Below are 24,209 nucleotides of genomic sequence, written 5' to 3' on the forward strand. Positions count from 1 at the left end.
GCTAACATGATACATCGAGCCGTAGTCATTCATCTACGATCCAGCGCAGTCACCACCGGAAAACGCCAGAAAGTGTCGCGTTCTCTGCGCATGCGCTTTGTACTGCCGTAAATCGAAACCGTAGCAGCAGCACACTCGGATCCAGAGGCCACAAACATGCTCAGCCGAGCAGGAATATAGTCGACTAACAAGTAGCTTGATCAGCGCTATCTGTGAGCACTACACGGAAAAGGGGTTCGGGTCTGGGGTTATGCGGTGTTCATGCTTGGATCGATTTCATAATGTTGTATTTTAGCGTAGTTGTGAGCTGATATTGTGTTTTGTTCCGCGGTGTGTGTTATGTGTTGACTGTAAAGAGGACAGTGCGTCACCGTACAAGATGGACACTGCCGAAGAAGGTAAACTGTCTAGACACGGAGGCATCGTGGCTGCTTTCTGTTTCCATGTTGTTGCTTTTTAAATGCGCTTTGACAAAAGTATGTTTAGCATTATATGATAATTTAGCCGGGGCGCACAACCAAATATGCATCTGTAGCTGATGTGGCCTTTTCAAGCTAACGAGCTAAATGTTTCCCTGCCAGATTGTTCTCCAGTACAGCTGTCATCCTCCAAGCACGTCCAAATAATATGAATTTGAACTTAATTTTGACTTTAAAGGACGTCATAGAAATTGTTAAAAGCACATTAGTCACGTTAAAGTAGTTTTAGGCATTATCATAACGTGTAACTCATGTAGAATGGTTTATTTGTGTATTTTGGCCAGGTGTAAACGCACCTGGCATATGATGAAATATGTGAAACGTAGTATGTCAGTCAAATCACGCATGCCATATTTAAACAAAAATGAGATCCCATTGAATTTTGAACTTTGTGTGCTGGAGTGATAGTTGTCTCTCCTGTTATTCATTATCTAGTTAAAGTTTATACTGTTGTTATAGCAAGAGGGCAAAGATGACCAGGAAATTGATAGCAAGCAATAATCTTGGATGCATTTATCCTTTTATTTTTCATCAGTATAAATTGAAAGACATAATACGTATTAAGTCTAATTTCATAACTCGTATTCTTTCATTTTTTTTTGGCAGGTACAGTGTGTTTGTTGCAACACTCGTATCCAGTTTATTCTCATGTAATTTAATGTGTCCTGCACATATCGGTTTTAAATGTTCATTTTGCCCATCTTTTCTGGCAGCTGATATATGTAGGGTGTGTCGATCTGAGGGAACTCAGGACAAACCCCTCTACCATCCCTGCGTGTGTACTGGAAGTATTAAGTTCATCCACCAAGAATGGTAAGAGCTTTTTTCATTCGTTCAGTGACATTCCCTGTTTTATGCTGTTTTATAAGATGCTTTTTTGGTCATACAATGTTTACGTACATGCCAGATTTTTAGAGTGCATTGTTTTTAGAAATGGGACATTAGAAGCAACATTCAATGATGACAGCTGGCTCATGTCTAAAGGCACTTTATTATTAGTTTTTTGTGCCTGCTATCAAATTCAGAGGATGTAATTTAAGCAGGTAACTACACTGAGCCTGGTGTCCTGCAGTAATAATTCGAGGTGTCCTACTCAAGATGAGTCAGTAATGGCAAAAAATGGAAAACCTCTTGCAATGTAAGAAGGAGTTCTAAGCTCTGACAAAAGAGAATATGATCTGATCTGACAAAGGCCTTGCTGTTCATCAGTAAGCTTACAAGTCAACAAGTGCAGGCATTAAGCATAGTTAAGATGATTTAGTGGAAGTCTGGTTGATACAATACTGTTAAAAAGTTTGGGGTCGATAACATTTCTAAAAAGTTTTTGAAAGAAGTCTCTAATGCTTACAATGGCTGCATTTATTTGACCGGAAACACAGTGAAAACTCTGTTATACTGTGAAATATTATTATCCATTAAAATTAATGTAGTCCTGAGATTTGAATTTTCAGAAACTATTATTCCAGTCTTTAGTGTTGCATGATGCTTCAGAATATTTTGCATTGTATTGTAATTTGCTGATTTGTTGGTCCTGTAACATCTTGTATTATCAATGTTAAAAACAGTTTTTTTTTTTTTTTCTTCAGGGTGCTTTGAAAAGAAGGTTAATAAGAATAGCATTTATTTGAAAAAAAAAGAAATGTTATATTATAAATGTCTTTACTGTTAGTTTTCAAACAGACAGTTGAATGCATCTTTGCTGAATAAAAATATTGCACATTTCTGTAATACCCTACAGTAAATCGGCTAATTTGGCATTTTCTAGAACTTAATGTCTGTCAGTAGATCTAGGTTAACCTTTCTATTGGGGCCAGATATTTTTGTAAGGCTTTGTATTCAGTTTTTTTTTGTTCTTTTCGGTTACTGAATGTAAAGCGTCAGCAACACCCATTTGACTGACTGACTAGCTGTAACTTATGAGCTCAGGGGTCCTCCTCAATGTAACAGTTCCAGCTGTTATTCTTTCCTTGTGGAAATGGGAAATGAAGCAGGATTTTCTGTGCTTTTTCACACAAGTCAGAACATCATCCTCACGCCCGCTTCCTGCCCCTTCTTGTGTTTTCACAGCTTGGTGCAGTGGCTTAAACACAGCAGAAAAGAGTACTGCGAATTATGCAAGCACAGATTTGCTTTCACGCCAAGTAAGTAACCCACTCTCATTACATTCTTCAGGGGAGGTAAAGCCACGAACGGCTCTATAGAGTCACAACAGCCTCGAATGGCCTGTTCAATAGCAGCGATTGTGTGCTTCTGAGCCATAGGGTTCTATGGGTTGATCATGTGACGTAAAAGCAGTGCACTCATGTTGTCTGACGTAGCTGCTCTTTGCTGAAGTGGAAAAAGGTTTTTACACCTAAAGTAAGTTGTTGCATGGCTTTACTACAGTGAAAGTGTTTTGATTTAGTTTTGGCCTTTGCTTTTCGAATGTAAACACAAGCCCTTTGGAAAGCATTACTTCCAGTTTTCTGTGGGAACTTAATGTATTACTTATCATAAAATGACAAGTTTAAACAAAATAGCACCAAAATGGCTTAGTGAGATTATTAAATCATGAAGCCTGTGATTGAATTAAATAACTATACGCGATGTGTGTTTTAGAGTGGCACTGTGTTCTTGTACACGAGCAGCTCATGATCCTGTGTTTTCAGCATGTCAAAACGGCTCGGTTCTCAGTTAATGCTACTCCACACGAAATCCTCTCTGCATGTGCTTTGAGTTTGGGTCATTTATAACATACATTTGGGTATGGAACATGGACCAACCATCTTCTCAAACTTATTAGAAGCACTTATATACCAGCTGCTGTCAACAAAAGAAAATCTTAAAGGGCTCCCTGTGGTTTTCTATCAAAATAAAAACTTGATAGTTTAGTGAGAATGAAGGAATTATGACAGCCACAAATATTAATATTGTAATTTTACAGTTGTAATATAAAATAAAATAATTATAATATAATTTTCTTAAATACCGGTACTAGTTTTACATTGGAATGCTACAGTAGTAATATTTCTTATTTTTTTGTAATATTTTTTATTTTGCAATAGTAATCTTAAAATAATAGTAAATAATTATTTTAAGATCACAATGTTCATCAGAAAAATTCCCTAAAATTCTTAAGTGATGCATTTAGACAATTAGATACATGTAATTAGATACAAGCACTGCATCCTTGTTAACATTTTGTTTGCTCTTAAATGTTGCCATCTGTGTTTGTGAACAATAATTGTTGTTTTGATTCTCAGAGTTTGGAAGAGATGCTTTAGAGACGCCTCTTCCTTAATTCTGTTTGTAGAGTTATGCTTTTGAATTCTTTTCAGAGTCATGATCTTTATTGAAGAGTAAGATATTTGTGAGCCTGTACGACAAAACCAGTCTTAAGTGTCAATTTTTCAAAACTGAGATTTATACATCATCTGAAAGCTGGTTTGTTAGGATCGGACAATATTTGGTCGTTATACAACTATTTGAAAATCTGGAATCTGAGGGAGCAAAAAAATCTAAATATTGAGAAAATTGCCTTTAAAGTTGTCCAAATGAAGTTCTTAGCAATGCATATTACTAATCAAAAATTAAGTTTTGATACACTTACGGTAAGAAATTTACAAAATATCTTCATGGAACATGATCTTTACTTAATATCCTAATGATTTTTGGCATAAAAGAAAAATGGATAATTTTGACCCATACAATGTAGTTTTGGCTATTGCTACAAATATACCCCAGTGACTTAAGACTGGTTTTGTGATCCAGGCTTACATTTATTAAACAACTTTGAAAAAACCCAATAATCTTATTAATTTGTTTAAATGGTTTGCAAAGGATAATGAGCATCTTAAATGTGAACTAAATTAAATTTCTAATCTACATTTCTAATTTTCAGTACTGTATGATACACTTTCAATTGGGAGGAGCCCAAAATGTTTATCTACAATTTTAATATAAACTGCACTAACATCCTCATCTCTTTTTCTTTCAGTTTACTCTCCAGACATGCCTTCACGGCTCCCAGTTCAGGACATTTTCGCAGGACTGGTCACCAGTATAGGCACAGCTATCCGATACTGGTTTCATTATACGCTTGTTGCCTTCGCTTGGCTGGGGGTTGTACCTCTAACAGCATGTAAGTGATGCCCAGAGGTCACTGTCTGGTACGCTGTGAGCTGTACGCTGTCTTTTATCCCCATGTTGTGCATTTTATGCTATGTTACTCACATAATGTTCTCCTTTTCCTGTAGGTCGCATCTATAAGTGTCTGTTTACTGGATCCGTAAGCTCTCTCCTGACTCTGCCGTTAGACATGCTCTCCACGTACGTACCAGACAGGAAAGCTCTCAAGTTTTCTCCTTAAAATATTAATTTATATTGCGGATCAGCTCATTGTGAACTCTGAGCATGATGGGTTATTTCAATCCTCGCAGTCTCGGGTTTAGCCGTGGACGTGGTTGTGTGGTGAATAGTAATGGATGGATATTTCAGAAGTGATGATCAGTGAATGTTCATCCTCTGCAGGGAGAACTTGCTGGCCGACTGCCTGCAGGGCTGCTTTGTGGTGACCTGCACCCTCTGCGCCTTCATCAGTCTGGTGTGGCTGCGGGAGCAGATTGTTCATGGTGGAGCCCCGTTATGGTTGGAGCAGAACCAGCAGCAACCTGCTAATGCCGCAGGACCACCTAATGAGGTATAATATTTATGTGACATTACATCACTTCTCATCTGATTGAATGCATATCACGCTCAAATTTAATTAATTCTCTTGTATAACTAAAATTGAATGATTAAAAAATTAATATTACAACACACTTTCATTTTACTTTAGTCATTACATTGGCAAGTACAAGTTTGGGGTCGGTAGGAATTTTTCAAAATGTTTTTGAAAGAAGACTCTTCACCAAGGCTGCGTTTCTCTGATCAAAAATATAGTAAAACATTAATATTGTGAAATATTTTTACAATTTAAAATGTTTTCTTTTTGAATATATTTTAAAATGCAATTTATGCCTGTGATGGTAAAGCTGAATTTTCAACAGCCATTACTCCAGACTAAAGTGTCACATGATCCTTCAGAAATCATTCTAATATGCTGATTTGGTGCTCAGGAAATATTGTGTATTATCAGTGTTTTGTGGAAACTGTGATACAAGTAGACTTTAAGCATTTCTATTCCAAATTCCATATTATCTTTTTTGACACTCTTTTGTGATGTGTAAATAATTAAAAAACTGTTTAAATATGTTTAGCCAAAAAAACTTCAGTTTATTCCTAATAAACTTTCTATTTTTATTTTTCTATAATTTTCCACACCAGCAACTTCTGTACAGCAAACATGACATTCCTATAGCAGCTTGTCAGCGAAACTTTCTGAAAGCTTGATATTCTTCAGAGACCAATTATACAGGTTGCGCCATGACCCTCTTTGTTTACTTTGCTTCCTGCTTACTGTAATTATCATTTTGATTTGAGCTCAACACAGTAGCCTTCCTGACCTTCTGTCATTTTCAAATCCCTCATTATCCCCTGAATCTGTGGAGACTGCACTCTTACCAAAATAGAAGCTTGTTTTTTCTTGGTTTGAACCAGATGCAGTTTTCTACTACTTCTTCACAAAACCTTTTATGTACAGACTCCACCATAGTTGATTCCAATTCTCTTCGTTATTAATATCCTATCCATTAGGCTGCTGGCCAGGGTAATGGGGGTGCTGAAAACCAGCCGATGCCCGCACCGGCTGAACCTCCAGCAGAAAACGCTGCAGCGGCTGAAGCTCCTGACCCTGCGGAAGAGATGGAGCTGGATAATGAAGATGAGGAGGATGGAGCAGCCGAAGATGTGGCGGATGCCAACAATGGAGCACAGGGTATGACGGCTTTAATTTAAAAAATGAGAAACTTTTTCAAGTGCAAAAAGCTGTTGGACTGCAACATTGCTTGTTCGTTCTGTGCAGATGATATGAACTGGAATGCTCTGGAATGGGATCGTGCAGCTGAAGAGCTCACTTGGGAAAGGGTGAGACTATGTGCTGTATGCCACTGTATCAAACATCATACCAAAATCTTTCAGAGAAACATTAAACCTGTTCTTCCCTCTTTAGATGCTTGGGCTTGATGGGTCCCTGGTTTTTCTGGTAAGTCACACAAATACTTAATTTCTCAAAAAACATCCCGTTTAAAAGAACTAAAAATGAATACTTTTTTATGCTTTAGGAACATGTGTTCTGGGTGGTCTCACTCAACACACTCTTCATCCTGGTGTTTGGTAAGCATCACTGCAGATTTGTTTCAAACAAATTATAGCATGAATGCATTCATGTTTCTAATTAAACTTATGTGTAAAATTGGAATATCGCATAAAACATTTGCGAATAAAGCATCGTTTCCATCCAGTGAGTTGAAGAGAACAACATTGCCACTTTCTGATTATCTTGTGCCAAAGCCCCTTTTAGGCAAGTCATTTTAATCATCACCAATGAAATCTGACAACTGCCTCATAAATATTGTTGATCATGCTCCAATAGCATTAAAAAAAGCTTATTTTTCAGGCTAGATCAGCCAGTGCACATGCGCAGTCCTGAGCTCACATCTCAGAACAATGACTGTTTCTATAGTAACCAGGACTTCTAACGGCAGCTGCAGTGACGCGCTGACTTTATCGATTAGGGATTGCCTCTTTTGCTCAGAAGGCAGGGCTTCGTTTGATAGAGCGGCCATATTGAGCATTGCATTTTTCCCCATTCAAAACTATACGAGTGACACCTCTTGGGTATTCTATAGTCTTTGCTTGCACTAAATATCACAAAGTAAAAATGAATTTGCTGCAGTGGGAGAAGGCACTGTATATAATAATGTTTGTATACAATAAATTACGAGCTTCAGAGCCCGAAGCGAAACACGGTCATGTTATCTTATTTTCGGAGCTTGCTGTTTGGGAATACAGCTCTGGGAGTTAATTATAATGGAGCACTTGGACAAGACTTTGCTCAAGCATATTAGAATGACAAAACTAGCATTTCAGATACTGTGCAATGAGATCAGTCCATTGATTGGTCCAGTTATGCTGTCCCATCTCAAAGTCACATGTCTTTTTTGATGCGCATTAAGGAATTTATTCTGTAAAAGTGTTTCCATCGTAGTTTATGCGCATGTTTTCTTACCAGATAAGAAATTTATCCTGCTCAGTTGAGTGCGTTTTTTTTAATTTATTTTTTTTATGCACATTTTTAGAATTTATGCGCATATTGACGTTTCCATCCAGCATGTTGTTTTTTTTTTTTTTGTTTTTTTTTTTTGATATATCCCAAAATGTGGATGGAAACGCCAAGATATGCATAAATTCTAAAAATGTGCATTAAACAAACTTATGCACTCAACTGAGCAGGATAAATAGCTATTGACTATGTTTTTCAATTACAAACTTCAACTCTTAAAATCATCCCTTCTCAGCTTTCTGTCCTTACCATATTGGCCACTTCTCCGTGGTTGGACTTGGTTTTGAAGAATATGTAAGTATCAGATTAGTTTTAGACCTTTTATCCAGATTTGATTTAAAAAAATTGATGTAAATGCAGTTTCAGCATTGACGGCTGTCTCTCATCTGTTTTCAGGTTCGTGCCTCACACTTTGAGGGACTCATCACTACTATAGTTGGATATGTCCTTTTAGCCATCACACTCATTGTGTGTCATGTATCCTTAAACACTCAGTCTAAGTAACTACCTTCTCTTGTTTACCAAGTCTTCCAGGAAGTTACACACGAAATATGACTAGCATCTTTTTTTATGAAATTGCCACACAGAAATACTCTGTTTCTGTAATACGGCCCCTGATGTTCCTTTCCTTAATTCAGATCTCAGGGATTAGCAGCACTGGTGAGATTTCAAAGATCACGCCGCTTGTTAGGAGTCTGCTACATTGTCGTAAAGGTCAGTTACATCAGCAGTTTATATGTAGTGTTCTGTAAAGTCATGTTTGCTAAACTTGTTGAGCAATTAGAAAGGGCGAAAACAATGACTTAATAACATTGGTTGCAGCAACTGGTTTTTCCAAAGATCTTGGGGATTTACTGTAATTCTATGTTCTCAGTCACATTAATGCTATATAAGCAGGTTATATTATCTAAGCTTAGATTACAGGCCTGGGCTTAATACACTTATTTATGCTGCCATGCATATGTTTTATATTTGCTATTCGTTTAGTATCAGTCATGTACTTCTTTTATTGAGGCTCATGTTTTGTTTCTTCCAGGTGTCTCTTCTAGTAGTTGTAGAGATTGGCGTGTTCCCCCTCATCTGCGGCTGGTGGCTTGATATCTGCTCTCTGGTATTTAGTTTCATTTTATCAAACTAATTAAAGGTATGCATTTCTGTTCATGTTGGCCCAAAAAGGTATTGGTTAGCATTCCCATTCATCTCAATGACAGCTGCTCTGCTTCATTTCTTCATTTTTTTTTTTTTTTAATGAGGAAAAAATAATTAGTGCACCTTTTAAAGCCTTAGGAAGTTTAGTTCAGGAACCTTAAACGTGGTATTTGTCATACCGAAGAGGTTAACATTTGTTTCGCTCTCTGTTTTGTAGGAAATGTTTGATGCTTCTTTGAAAGACAGAGAGTTGAGTTTTGAGTCAGCCCCAGGGACCACCATGTTCCTTCACTGGCTGGTGGGGATGGTCTATGTCTTCTATTTTGCCTCTTTCATTCTTCTACTCAGAGAGGTGAGCATTTCTATGCCAGTTTAATCATGCAGAAGATTTTTGAGAAGATGTTTGAGGGACGTAAGCGCTGTCCTTGTATTTCCTAGGTTCTAAGGCCTGGAGTCTTGTGGTTTCTCAGAAATCTGAACGATCCGGATTTCAACCCAGTGCAGGAAATGATTCACCTACCAATATATAGACACTTGAGACGATTCATATTATCAGTGGTGAGTAAATATTCAACTATTTTTGAGACCCTTTTCAACGGATCCCCTTAAATTTCACTGTGATGGTAGAAAAAAAAATGGAGGAAAAATTATTCAATGGTTTCGCATTCTCTTGCAAAAGTATAGTTTTCCTCCAAGAAAATTTATCATTCACTCGCAAAACTTTTGTGATGGAAGTAATACAAGGTGGGAGGAAAACTGTTTCAATGTTCAGGTTTCTCAAGGAACGCAGTACTTTTGTGAGAGAGTGCAAAAGCATATAATTTTTCTCCCCCTTCCATCTCTTATTTTTTCCCGTCACCATGTCCTCCCTTAAGTGCTCCGTACTTTTCTGTTTTCCATGTTCTTAAATAAAAAGGTTTTTCTATCTTTTCAGGTTGTGTTTGGCTCAATCGTTCTTCTCATGTTGTGGCTTCCTATCCGGATAATCAAACACATCTTCCCTTCATTTCTTCCCTACAATGTGATGCTTTACAGGTAAATAAAATGTATTTCCTTCTCATTATCATAAAGTCTTAAAGCTTAATATTCCTTGAGATAATTACCTAAACATTGTGTAAAGATTCAGAGCTCGAGGACAAGGTGCTTTTGCTTGTTTTACTGCATAAATCCAGTCAGAGATTACAACCAGAGGAAACAGAGTTCTTTCTCTGTGTGACTTCATGGTGAAAAGGGCCATAAATGTGAAGTGTTAATTACTGCTGTCATGGCAGACCTTTGCTTCGTTACCTAATTAGTGTCAGGTAGGCCTGTTGCATCATTTGGCAGGTGTGTTACACCTGATGTCGTCATTCCCAGCAGAGCATTACTACAGTCTGATATTGCAGAGAGTTATTAATATAATGTCCACAACAATAATGCCATAGAAAGTCTCCTCACTCTGTGTTTGTGTAGGGTATTTTTCCCTATGTGACCCTGCTGTCCTCTCAGCAGTGTTGAGCTTTACAATCGTCACTAGGCGAGTACTTTGAACAGCTCTAGTGTTTGTTAGGGCACTGACTCTGAGTTCTGCGGAAAGAGGCCATATTTCACATGTTGGGGGTTTGAATGACTGAGAAAGCTAATGTTTGAACTTCCAAACCTATATGAAGTTTTCAGTTATTTTGTCCACACAATGAAAGCCATTGGCGTCCAAAACAACACTAGTCCGCACTGACATTCATTTTATGGACATTATTCAAAATATCTTATGTAGTCATGCATTTATGGGTCATAAGGGTGAATACATGATGTCAGAATGTTCATTTATTGGTGAACTATCCCTTTAATGTGTGTTTTTTTTTTTTTTTTTAGATTTTCCGTTGTAAAACATGACATGGTTATTTTTAAATCGTTGTGCTTTAAAAGCATATTGTTGACAAGATGCTACACAACGACTACAACGGTACTTAAATTACACAACAGCAAGCTCATGCACACGCTAAAGGGGAAGTAGTGTTGGCTCTATTTAAAATGTTCTTATTAGTATTCAAGAATTGAAAGGATGAAATAAAATGAGCTTGTCTGGGAGTCATGGTGTAAAATTGTTATTTAAAGAGGACCAAAAGGGTGGTGTAAGGCCTGGAAAAATGCTACAAATCTGTTAAGATGACTCCCAGGCCATTTTATTCTAAAAACCAATTAGATGTTCCATAGGGAATCCATGGAGGTTTAGCATTATGGGTGACCTACAAATTGATGTTATGCTCTATTGATAAGTGAGGAGTGATACAAGTAGTTTATATACAAATATAATGACTTCCTCTCCCTCTCTCTCTCTCTCTCTCTCTCTCTCTTTCAGCGACGCTCCAGTGAGTGAGCTGTCTCTGGAGTTGCTATTGTTGCAGGTTGTCCTTCCTGCTCTGTTGGAACAGGGGCATACACGGCAGTGGCTCAAAGGTCTGGTGCGAGCGTGGACCGTGACCGCTGGCTACTTGCTGTGAGTCTCACACACATTTACCCTGTTGCTCATTAGGTCCGTTAACCTCATGGACTGAAATGACTTTTCCTGGTTTTCTATGTGTTGTCCTAAAATAATCTATCACTGGAATTGAACTTTGTGTCAGGGTAGCACGATCATGACGAATCATAATCAGGGGTGCAAACTTGTCACCTTTCGGCGAAATTCGCCGTTTTCACGTTGAAATAGGTCATTCACGTGAATCGTGTAGATCTGTTAAAAAAAAAAAAAAAAAATTGGGAGGGAGGGAGGGGGGGGGGGGGTCGTATCTGCGAGTCATCTGTGTCACGTCACCTGTAGCGTTATTTCCCGTTAACAAAGGAATGGCCCCGCCCAACTCTGCCTCTGATTGGCTTACCTTAATGTTCTTTCCCACATCCAACCAAACTCACTCCTGAAGCCTAACTTTTAGACGCTGCAGGCAACTGTCCATATTCCCAGAGGCTACGTAAAACATGAAGGAACAAGCTAACGGCAAGCAACTTATTTTTGAAGTAATTGGGCTATGTTGGTGGTTAGATTAGCCTGTTTGTAGCTAGCTAAATTAAGTTCGCTTGTGTTCCAGTATAAATGGTGATTACCGCGTGAGACTGCGGTTTTTTTTTTATTGTTTTGCGTGAGGCTGCTGTTGCAATAGCTATGAAGATTGTTAGGTACTTTATCGCTACTTGAGTTCGCTACCCTTTGTAAACTGCTCCTCAGTTTCGACCTTAACATTTGTCTCACATATCAGTAAGATATTACACTGACATGAAGTCGATTTGAGAACTGTTCGACCTACAAGTAAAGCATGCTGTTTAATGTACAGTAATATTAGTATCACTCAGCTCAAGTGGAGGCAGTGCTAAGCCATAGCTAAGTGTCCGTCTGTAACAGCCTGTTTCAAGACGGAGAAACACCTCGCGTTTAGCCCGTCAGCTGCTTCAAAAATTCAAGTGCTGAAATGAAGTTGTCACCTTTTTCACCCCTGAGGAGTTTGCACCCCTGATAATTGTAGAATATTTCCGTTGATGTTATAATTGCAATTATTCATTTTGTTTTAATAAATCTTAGGTTAAAATTTATTTTATGTGGTATTTTTATGCTCTCACTCCATTATAATCAATAAATGCTGTCACTTCAGAGTTCATGCAACTGTTTGAGCCGTGCAGTTCAGCTTGAGTTCACGTGTACAGAGTTCTGCACTTTCACAAATTCCCCTGTTAAAATCAGTAAAGCTGATTATGCAAAGTAAAAAAACATTATGCCTACACCTTGATTTTAATAGGACGGTTTATTTCACCTTTCTTCAATCTCCTTCTTGAATTTCTTGAATCTTGAAGCTGTAATGATAATCTCAATCAAAGCTACGTTGTGCCATACCTTTCAGAGACTTGCACTCTTACTTGCTGGGAGACCAGGAAGACAATGAGAACAATGCCAACCAGCAAGCCAACAACAACAACCAGCAGGCACGAAACAATGCCATTCCTGTGGTGGGCGAAGGACTGCACGCTGCCCACCAGGCCATACTGCAGCAAGGGGGCCCAGTGGGCTTTCAGCCCTATCACCGGCCCATGAAATTCCCTCTAAGGGTACTCCAACGCTGTCCGATTGACTTATATTTCAGTGAATGTCTTGAGTTTGTGAATCTGATTTTCATATTGATGGTCTTTAATGTTTATTTTTCTCTTTTGGCCTCCTTTGTAGATTGTTTTGCTGATAATGTTCATGTGTGTGACGCTGCTTTTGGCCAGTTTGCTGTGTCTCACATTACCAGGTGAGAGTCCAACAAATTGGGATCTTATCATTTGCTCACCCTCATATTGCTTTATAGAACATAAATGAAATAGAAGTTTAAAGAATTGTGCTGGTTGGATTTTTTTTTTTTTTTTTTTTTTCCATTTAATTACAATGATGAGCTTTCAATATTCAAAAAGGTGAAGTTAAATTTCAAAGTGTGTGTTAATCAAAGCTATCATGCAACTTTGCAAGATTTAAAGCACAATAGACTTGTGGACCATTTTAATGGTGTTTTAAAGCTGTTTTTGAAGTTTCAATATTCAGTCCCTGTTCCTTGTAATTTGCATGTAAAACAGTGACCCACACAGTCTTGGAAATTTAGGTTACACTTTATTTTAAAGGGTCTTTGTTACAGCATAATTACATTTAAGTACTGAGTAATAAGAATTAACAACATATACTTACTATAGGGTTAGGATTAGGTTTTTGTTTATGGTTGGTTGCATGTAATTATCCATAATTTTCTAGCATTACTATTGTAAAAACATACAATAGTAGTGTACCTGAAATTTCCCCTTTTGTGCTCCATGAAATAGTAATTCATATTACTGTTTATCTTTGTTAAAATAAATTGCAGCCTTGATGAGCATAATAGACTATTAATTTAACATTTAAAAATATTAAAATGCTCTTATTAAATAATATTTTCCTTAAAATCTTTATTTATTTCCATACTGATCTTTCTGCTTTCAAAGAGAGAGAGCATAGAAAGGTTTATCTCACAGATTTTCAGCAGTGCTCTGAATTCTCTGTCTGTGTTTGTCATAGTGTTCACTGGACGCTGGCTGATGTCCTTCTGGACGGGCAGTGCTAAGATCCATGAGTTGTACACTGCAGCATGTGGGCTGTATGTGTGCTGGCTCTCCATCAGAGCGATCACAGTGCTGCTGGCCTGGATGCCTCAGGGGCGGCGAGTCATCCTGCTCAAGGTTCAGGAGTGGACCCTCATGGTACTGAATGCAGTGGTTTCATTGTGGCTTAAAAGGAATGGAAAAAGAGGAATAAATTATTTTTCTGCAACATACATGACTTAAAAACTATTGATTACATACCAAGGAACCAAAGACAGATGATTCCATAATGAGCTGTGTTGCTGATTTGTGTGAACTCAGATTATGAAGACACTGATTGTGGCTGTGCTGTTGGCTGGAGTGATCCCTCTGCTCTTGGGACTGCTGTTCGAGCTGGTGATTGTAGCTCCTCTCAGAGTGCCGCTGGATCAGACGCCGCTGTTCTACCCCTGGCAGGTAAAGCACCAAAAGGAGTTCTGCTCTTAAAGGCACAGTTCACCCAGAATAGAACAGATGTATGATTTACTCACCTTTGTTGTTCTAGACCCCTATGGCTTTCTTCTGTGGTACACAAAAAATGCTAATTGTAAAAGAATATTCTTTCTGCTTTTTTTCAATGTAATGAAAGTAAATGAGGACTGGGGCTATCGAGCTCCAAAATGACACAAATCCCACCATTAAAGTATCAAAAGCAGTCCATATGACATAGTTGACATTTTGTCACACTGCATGTTAGAACCAGTGGCTTTCAAAGGATATTTTTTTGTTTTATTTTCTTTTTAAAGACAAATTAATTTAAAATAGTGCTGTGCAACGATTAATCGCAGCCAAAATAAAATATTTTGTGTGCAAAATATATGTGTGTACTGTGTATGTTTATTATGTGTATATAAATACACATACATGCATGTATATATTTAAGAAAAATGTTATGTTTGTTAAATATATTTATATATAATATAGTAAATTATATAAACATATACATGTAAATATTTTCAAAATATATACTGTATGTGTGTGTCTTTTACGTATACATAAATAGACACAGTACACACACACACTCACACATATATAAACAACTTTATTTTAAGGACCTATTCTCACTATTAACTAGTTGTTTATTAGCATGCATATTACTAGCATATTGGCTGTTTATTAGTATTTATAAACCACATATTAATGCCTCATTCGGCATGACCATATTTTAGATCCCTTGATCCTAACGCATACCTAAACCTAACAACTACCTTACAAACTATTAATAAGCTGCAAATTAGGAGTTTGAGGGAAAAGTTGCAGTTAATAGTTTGTGTTCCCTATTCTAAGGTGTCCACTTTTATTTTGGATGCGATTTAATCGTTGCCCAGCACTAATCATAAGGGTGACTAAATGACAGTCTTTGAGTATGTCATTTATTGAACATCACCAGAGAAAATGTTGAATACGTTTTCTCCATTAAAGGCATGCTCCACCCAAAAATGAAAATTCTCTCACTATTTACTCACCCTCACGCTGTCTTAAAAGTATATGAATTCAGAAGAACACAAACCTCCTTGCATTGCATGAACTCATAGAGATGAATTATGTTTCTAAAAGTCTTGGAATGAATCTGAAGAAATATACATCTTGGACAGAATGAGGGTGAGTAAATGATGAGAGAACTTTCTTTTCTTTAGTGTTTGTAAGTTCTTTATACACATAGTTTAAAAATAACATTGACTTAGCAACTGTATTCTCATCTGACATGTCCACTGTGTGTCAGTATTTATCTGACCCAGCTTTTGTTTTTGTGCCTTGCACTGTTCTCTGTTTGAGCTAATGAGCTGTGTCACTGATGTACCGGAAAACAGATTTTGGTTGGATTTACTCCAGTAGCAGGCAGTTTTTCAACAGACTCCTTTTGCCCTACTAATCTAATCCATCCTGTTTGGAGAACTTAATTTCCACAGGCGCTAAGTGGGGCACAGAGGTATGGCCGTGTCAGTGGTATTGACTCTTTATTTTTCTCTATATCGTTAAGGACTGGGCTTTAGGAGTGCTGCATGCCAAAATCATTGCTGCCATCACCCTCATGGGTCCCCAGTGGTGGTTAAAGACCGTTATTGAGCAGGTTAGTAGCTGTGGTGACTAGGGGTGTGCGATATTGAAAAAAAAAAAAATCTCAATATTTTTTCGATTACGATAATTAGACGATATTTTGCCGAGTGCATTATTGTGCTGATATCGGACTACCGTGGACCGCTGCAGTTTTTGATATTCTTCATATTCTGTGTGGTCAGTTCACATCATTGATAGAAATGAATCTTTTCATATAAGTTTAAATAGATTTTTACCTTTTATGGACAATTTTACCTTTAAAAACTTTTTTTTCCTAAAAGTATGCATCTTTTGAGTCAAATTGTTACATTTAATCAGTCAATTAGAATAATAAGACATTTAGGCTGTTACCAAACAAATGAAACCAGTATCAACAAAATTAATCTTTGCAGAAGTTGCATCTGAAGTGGCATTTAGATGGACATGGAGTGCTTTAACCAGCAGTTACAAATGCATAATGTTTTGATATTTTAAACATAAAACATTAAATACTGATATTTGAAATTATTTTAAAATGAACAGATACTTTGAATGTGAAATTAAAGTCGCCAGTAGGTGGCAGCAAGTCACTATTAACAAGTGAGTCATTGCAACTGAACCGAATCATTTAAACGGTTGATTCATTCAGGAACTAAACATCGTCATGTTGCTCAGAGATGCAAAAAACAGTGCTGTAGCTGTTTGGAAAAATGTTTTTGTTCGCGAAATGGAGCAAAAACTGGCAATATGGTGTCTAAAACGTAAGTCTCATAATATTAACTTATTGTTTATTGAACTGTTGTATAAAGTCTATCACAATCATGCTTATTTTTGAACAAAAACGGCAATCTTTGTGTGATTGTAACTATATGAAATATATATATATATATACACATACATACAAACACACACACATTTCCTGCCTTCATATCTTGAATTTTGTGATCGTTCTTAATGCGTTTTAATAGACTGAATCATGCAGTGAAAGAACACACTCTAAATGCACTCGCGCTCTAGTCTAGACTTCATGTAATGAATGCGTGCTCTCTGTAGGGGTGTTTGGTTTGGTTTTTGCAAAATACACGATAATGTCAAATTGCACATCGTTAAAACAGCAATTACGATGTTATCGCAGACAATATATATCGCACACCCCTAGCGGTGACTATAGCTTGTTCATGATCTTTGTGGTGCTGTTAAGGGTATAGATGCTTGACTATAGATGGATACGCTCACTAACTGAATGATTTACTGCTTTTCAGGTGTATGCCAATGGAATCAGGAACATTGACCTTCATTTCATCATCAGGAAGCTGGCGGCCCCCGTCATTGCTGTACTGCTGCTTTCTCTCTGCATCCCTTATGTGATTGCTGTAGGCATCGTCCCCCTTCTAGGTGGGTAGAAACAATGCTGGTGTTCGTCAAAGCTCTCACTTTCTCAAAACTTGTTTGTATCAGTCTTAGTTGTATTTATATTATTTTGTATTTGTATTAATTTTATTATCTGTTATAGTTTTCAAAAGTTTGATGCTGTAATTGTCCAGTCAATCAAAAACCTTACTGTTTTTATGCCAGAAAAATGTGGCTCTGGTTTAATTCTAAAGTATAAAATTAAATAATTACACACATTTTCAACAGTAAAGTTGAACTATATGAATTATAAATGTGAGGTTTTCAGAGAGGTTTATGTAAAGAACACAGACGTAATCGCAGAATCCAGTCCAAAAAAACACAATTTACTGTATAAAATAGAATGTCACAAAATTTGCCAAATTTTGGATGGATAAATCAAAAGTATGTCAGTACACTTAAATCAATACGCAATATTGTCTAATGTCTATGAATATTAAGCTGCAAAAATATGATTTAAATATGAATCCTGAATGTTCTGCATGTCTCTGTGTAAGTGAAGGGTGCAGACAGTGTTTTCAGCCTTTGCCGCCTCAATATATGAGTACATGAACACATAAACATAATCTCCGGAGGTGCTCTGAGAGTCACTTCATGTGCATTTTAGCATTTGTTTTGAGAAACTATCGTCATATCATATACAAACAGAAAGTTAAAGGTCTTCACAGCAACCCGTCAAAATAAGAGTTTGGTTTAACTTGAAGAAAATGTGACAGAAACATATTATTTAATGTAATAATAGTATTACTATTAAAATTAAAATGTTATTTTTAAGGTGTATATATACAAGAGAAATTATTTACCGAAATTTATTTAGCAGAAAAATGTAAATGCACAACACAGTATTTCTGAAAAACAGAATTTGGTGAAAAATAAAACTGAATTTGAGGGGAAAAACAAAAACATTAAAGTAGTAATTTTTGTAATTTCATAAATTGCTGTTATATTGTGTCAGTTTCATGATTACAATTAATTGGACATGATTTTTGATTAATAAAATGTAATTTAACCATTAAAAGAGTCCAGAAAAAAAAAAACGAAAAAAAAAAAACTCCAGAACAATTTGTAAAGAGAAAAAAAAAAAAAGGAATTTGTGGAAAAAAAAACTGATTTCATTGGCCCTTATATTTATTTATATATATATATATATATATATATATATATATATATATATATATATATATATATATATATATATATATATATATATATATATATATATATATATATATATATATATATATATATATATATATATATATATATATATATATAGTAAGTTCTTTGTTTCCTTTCATCCTGGACATCACAGAATAAGCGACAATGTCGTTGCAATTGAACTTTTAGAAGAGGTTTTAGCACTCATTCGAGTGGCTTCATCATGTGGAGCTTCGAGTGGTCTTCAATCAAAGAGGAAAAAGTCCAGTTGTAACAGCTGAATTGTAAATGACTACTTGAGCTTTTTAAGTGCAAAAATTCAGATGATATCTGAACAGTTGGGCACCCTTCACACTGCATATGGGAGTTGTATAGTGGCATTTAAGATTCAAATAAATACCTATTTGTTCATGTCGGGACACTTCCGAGTTCCAACTCTCTTTGTGGCTCAATAAAGAGCAGATCAGCATCGTTCTGCATATGTTCACGTATACTGACTCATTTCGGTTACTGCACCACTGAAAGTGTTCTGACTGTGTCAGTGACTGTTGTGGGAGTAGTGTGGTAAAATTAGCTCATCACCGGCTCTGCTACCGAACATTAGGGATATCTTGCATGCCTTAAGAAGGTCAGGTGTGTTCTCAAGGACCTCAGTCACCCAAAATAGAACTCTTTCTGCCTGAAATCGTAATTAAACAGTCAAGAACCATCATGTATCTTAAGACATGTTTTTCTTGCAGAGGTTTTCTCTCGTGTTACAATACTTTAGCACAGTTATCCATTCTAACCAGCTCTTGTCTCTCTGAATAGGGGTCACTATGGAGATGCAGAATCTGGTGCAGAGGAGAATCTACCCCTTCCTTCTGATGGTAGTGGTGCTGATGGGTATCCTCTTTTTCCAAATCCGACAATTCAAGCGCCTTTATGAGCACATCAAGAATGACAAGTGAGTCTTGAACAGTGTCTGAAATTAACTACTTTCTTAAGAGCCAATACTTGCCAATACAAATGCCTAGTGGATTTGATTTTAGAGACCTTTTTGTACCTTGAGAGAATTTTCAATAATGTGCCAATACCACATTGTTCTATCAAAGATTTGGGCACAGTTAGATTTAGTTTTATAAAAATAAATTAATTATTTTACTCCGCAAGGATGGAATAAATTTATCAAAATTGATAGCAAAGACATTTATAATGTTATAAAAGATTTGCTATTTCAAATAAATATTCTTTTGATCTTTTTATTGATCAAAGAATCCTGGAAAAGTTTAAGTAACAAATCAGCACTTTAAATTGATTTCTGAAGGTTCATGTGACACTAAATACTGGAATAATGGCTGCTGAAAATTCAGCTTTGCATTGCAGTAATAAATTGCATTTTAAAGTATAATAAAGTAGAAAATGGTTGTAATATTTTACAGTAAATAAATGCAGCTGGGGTGAGCATAAGGGACTGCTTTATAAAACATAAAAAAATATTACTAACCTCAAACTTTTGAAAATAGTGTATATCAAATGTTTCAATTGAATTATTTAAATGCCTATTACCTAAAAATCATACTTAGTAGATATTATATAATATGGCATATGTATCATTAGATTGCATGATGCATAAAAACTAGCATTTTAGTAAATATTTGTAGGGCTGGTCCGAATACCATTTTTTGAGCTTCGGTAGTAATCAACACCGAATATTTGAAGCTTCGGAGGGAGGGGGCTGAACATATTCTTCTCTCTAATAAAGGCAGGAATCTCTGTGTCTGTTTGCATTTTTATTATGTTGAGAACCGTTCATCCAATCGACTTCACGCGTGGCGGGTGTGTTGCTGTGGACCCAAGGGAGTGCAGTGTCACATTTTGGTGCAATATGGACACACGACACGTTCAGAATTAATAAACTTTTAATAAACTACAGGACAGCCTCATGCAGGCAGGGCTTATATGCTTCAAGAACGGACACTGCACTGGTGATACAAAACACACAGGTCTATTAAGAACAATACTTTTAATAAGGTAACATTTAATACAATTTTTCTAAAAAAACAATTCACCCCAAATCTGAAATTAGCAGCACAGTAATTACTGACACCGTAAAGGGTAGGCTATTTAAATAAAAGAAGAACGAAAAATAAATGAAGGAAGTTCAACAAACTGTACTAAATAAATAACACGGTAGCATACTTTCAATAACAGCATCACACGTTTTAATTAACGAACAGTTTAAATAAAATAAAATGTTTATGACTGCTGTATTCGCAAGTATTTTCCAAGCAAATTAAGTGCAAGTTTTTATCATGTGTAAAATTACTGATTAACATGGCGTTTAAAAGCAGCTCGTTTTTTTTACACCAACAATATACTATTGGCGTACTACTTACAGAACTCTTACAGTGATTTTTCAAACTTGATGTGCTGTTGTGGTAGGCCAGTTTCAAATCGCGTATTTGTCCTCACTCAATTTAAAGCGCTCCCACACAGCTGAGGTCTTCGGCATTTTTGTCTTCTCTTCCAGATGAACTGAATCATGACGTTCTCTCATGGGCGATTCATATTCAAGCGCGAATGAGAACCGTTTCGCGGGGGATGCCAGGTGTTCAAAAAAAAAAAAAGAATATTAGATTCTCAAAACTGAAAATCGAATGCCAACCCACCGAATGAATATTAAAATATTCTGGTCCAGCCCTAGATATTTGGGGCATTTTTGATCATTTTTAATAGAATTTATGTCCTACTCTTGAATAAGAATAAAGTCTGTCACTTCACACCTTACTGACACTTTACTGATAAGCTTGTTTATCTCTTTTTTTTTGTCCATGCAGGTACCTTGTTGGACAGAGACTTGTGAACTATGAACGAAAAGCTGGCAAGCCCAGCACTACCACGCACAGTAGTTCAGTGCAGGAGTAAAGAGCTTGGGATTGCTTTGGAGTCGCTGTTTTTGTGTGCGAGTGAGCGAGCATGCGTGAATGACTGAACAACCTTCCTCTCCTGCTCCCTCTGTGTGCGTCCATACATCCAGCACGTCCACTAAGACTCAAAAAAACTGACCTCTGGCCTCTCTGACCCTGCCAGCAAAAAGGGGCGAAAGAGTCATGTACATAAACGGGGCGAAAGAGTAAATCCCTACAGCCAGCCAACCGTGGATTTAAAAGAATGTCTCACTCCTAAAAGAAAAAAAAACAGAAAAAAAAGAATAAGTATGTGTATTAATTTATTAAATCTTGTTGTTACCTTATTTGTGGAGATTTGTTCGTGGCAAGACTCGACCCACATGGTTTCTTTCATCACCCTCGTGGAGAGGCCAGTCAGACTCCAATGATGAAAAGTCTTTCGAAACGTCTGGATCATAATGGAGCTGGACTGTCACATTAGTACCTTTTTATTTATTAGGTTTGAATTTTCAATGAAATGTGATCTTGAAGTTTTTGAATGAGAGGGTCTTGTTTGATTTGATGCTTTCGGTAGTGTGTCTTACCTTCAATGCTTTAACCTTCCTAATTTTATGTGCAGACCAGAAGCGGATGGAGGCGGATTTAACGGTTACGCCACACCCATCTGCTTCCTGTCATGTGGAAAAGAGGGAATTTCGTTTCACTAACAGTTCGCGTGCAACTGTTGTTGACCCATTCGTAGAAGCACAGAGTCAGTATCTAGCAGCCGAAGCGTAGTTTGACGGTAGAGTTTATGGCTCACAGTGAGCCGCGAAGCCAATCTCTACTGCTAGCTCTGCGTTCAACTCTGAAAAAAACTTTCGAGTAGCTTAGAAGATCGTTTAGAGTGCTAATTGCGTCAGTGGTTGAGCTAGCATATTTGTTTGCTGTTCAAGTTGATATCGACCGTTGTATGTCCGTCTCGTGCTCAGCATGGCCTAGCAACACTTTCTCATAGATGTAACTCTGGCACGTACACAGGTTTTCACTTTTTTTAATTTAAGAAAGCGTCTTTTAAGAGCGGTAATAGTTCGGAAACCCTTTAGACCAAATTTTAAGTCCTTACGCGTATGGGAGCTCACTAAAATTTGTTTAACTGATCCAATTTTCAGCCGAAACATGGTTTATGATTCTTGCATCGGTTCGGTAGAAGAGTTTCGTGTCTGTAGGTAAGGAGGAGATCCTCAACACATTTGTAAATAATGTAACTTTTCGATTGTTCGTAGCAGAGTATGTTTTTCTCCATTTCAAATTTGCTGCGTCTGTTACAGGTTCACGATTCCCGAAGAATTTGTCTCAGACGGCTTTAGAGATAGTGTTAATCAGCGCTGAGATTCTATAAGTGACCTTATAGTATCTTATTACACTGAAACTGGATACTGTATGCTTCTTGATAGCTTGCGCTCCTCTGAAAGGCAAATGTTCTATTTTTATATGTGCAACTAGTGACACCGTTTTCATGTTTGATCAGCCATTGATTTGATTTCCTCTGAAGTTTTGAGGTCAGCTAGAATCTAGGTAAAGGTAGTGGTCCAGCACTAAACACCTTCGTGTGTCTGGTTTACTAAGCCTTTTCCTTTTCATCGCATGTTTGTGTGAGAAGTATTCAGTATTCTGAATGTTTTCAAACCTCTTTCTAGGAGGCTCTCGCTGTAACAATTACATCCTCATAATGGCAGACAATTTTTTTTTTTTTTTGTTGAAAACTTTTATTACAAATATTAAATCACAAAGTGTAGTATTTACGGTGCTTTGTGTCTTTAATCAAACTTATCATTTGTGTGTTTATTTTCATGCAATTCACTGACCAAGTGAATTAGAAATTTAATAATACAAAAGATTACTGTCAGTGAAATATAAGGATGTTTAGTATACAAATGACTTTTAAAGCATGTTTGATGTATCACAATAATAAGTTTTGGAACATCTTACTTTATAAGACTGATTATTCACACAAAGCTAATAAACCTGTTGGATGTTTGTGGTACAAAAACAACAAAATGCCGAAAAATCTACTAATTGCAGAATTCATTCAGAACGCATACATTTAGAACAGGACAATTCCTGTAAGCATGTAGAATAATGGCATCAACCTTACCAAGGTGTCCAACTCTTTTAGCATAATCTTACGAGTCAAACTGCTTTGTCTAAATACGCCTTAATCCCGTTAAATGTTTAAAAGAATAGTTCACCCAAACAAATGAAAAATTGCTGATTTTACTCACCCTCAGGCTATCCAAGATGTAGATGAGTTTGTTTCTTCATCAGAACAGATTTGGAGAAATTATGAAGCATTGCATCACTTGCTCACCAATGGACCCTCTGCAGTGAATGGGTGCCGTCAGAATGAGAGTCCAAACAGATGATAAAAGCATCACAATCGTCCACAAGTAATGTACATGCCTCCAGTCTTAAATTTAACATCTTGAGAAACACAAAGCTATATGTTTGAAAGAAAGAAGAAAAAACAATGCTTCCATTGCTTCGTCCAGTGAAAGTTGTCTACTGTCATTATTTTTTTGGAGTTTTTGCTTGTACGCGGTGCTTGATCTGTGCATATTTCTCTTTATTTGGACAAAATGAATTTTGCACCTGGGAAAGCAGTATTTTGGAAGTCTGGAGGCTTGTATTATAGCTGTAAGCAATCGTTTAAAATTAAAACCCTTTAATGATGGACAAACACAGCTTTTCACTTCACAAGATGTTAATTGAGGACTGGATTACTTGTGGATTACT

The 24,209-nt window shown here is 36.8% G+C and overlaps 1 protein-coding gene across 3 annotated transcripts; it reads left to right on the forward strand.

Annotated features, from left to right (window-relative positions):
• The first annotated feature begins 84 nt into the window (after nucleotides 1–84).
• marchf6 (membrane-associated ring finger (C3HC4) 6) lies at nucleotides 85–24,099 on the forward strand. Of its 3 annotated transcripts, XM_058745215.1 has the most exons (27): nucleotides 85–212; nucleotides 357–398; nucleotides 1,193–1,292; nucleotides 2,547–2,620; nucleotides 4,456–4,599; nucleotides 4,715–4,787; nucleotides 4,989–5,157; nucleotides 6,153–6,333; nucleotides 6,421–6,482; nucleotides 6,568–6,600; nucleotides 6,680–6,731; nucleotides 7,916–7,974; nucleotides 8,077–8,180; nucleotides 8,319–8,394; nucleotides 8,717–8,791; nucleotides 9,047–9,181; nucleotides 9,268–9,387; nucleotides 9,764–9,864; nucleotides 11,168–11,305; nucleotides 12,696–12,900; nucleotides 13,016–13,085; nucleotides 13,877–14,058; nucleotides 14,221–14,355; nucleotides 15,920–16,009; nucleotides 17,238–17,370; nucleotides 19,354–19,489; nucleotides 21,363–24,099. In XM_058745215.1, the coding sequence occupies exons 2-27, from the start codon at nucleotides 380–382 to the stop codon at nucleotides 21,448–21,450; spliced, it is 2,754 nt and encodes a 917-aa protein (XP_058601198.1). In that variant the 5' UTR covers nucleotides 85–212; nucleotides 357–379; the 3' UTR covers nucleotides 21,451–24,099. The 3 variants fall into 3 exon arrangements, with proteins under 3 accessions (XP_058601198.1, XP_058601193.1, XP_058601207.1); XM_058745210.1 differs by having other exon boundaries at nucleotides 91–398; XM_058745224.1 differs by having other exon boundaries at nucleotides 92–398; nucleotides 8,077–8,157; nucleotides 8,326–8,394.
• The last annotated feature ends 110 nt before the right edge of the window (nucleotides 24,100–24,209 follow it).

The sequence above is a fragment of the Onychostoma macrolepis genome, chromosome 02, assembly GCF_012432095.1.
Source record: "Onychostoma macrolepis isolate SWU-2019 chromosome 02, ASM1243209v1, whole genome shotgun sequence".
Taxonomy (NCBI): domain Eukaryota; kingdom Metazoa; phylum Chordata; class Actinopteri; order Cypriniformes; family Cyprinidae; genus Onychostoma; species Onychostoma macrolepis.

Bases quoted from the DNA above. Each gene is read 5' to 3' on its own strand.
- marchf6 (XM_058745215.1), top strand. The intron at 11,306-12,695 runs GTGAGTCTCACA...CATACCTTTCAG, and splicing joins GTGACCGCTGGCTACTTGCT to AGACTTGCACTCTTACTTGC. The intron at 14,059-14,220 runs GTACTGAATGCA...GTGTGAACTCAG, and splicing joins TTCAGGAGTGGACCCTCATG to ATTATGAAGACACTGATTGT.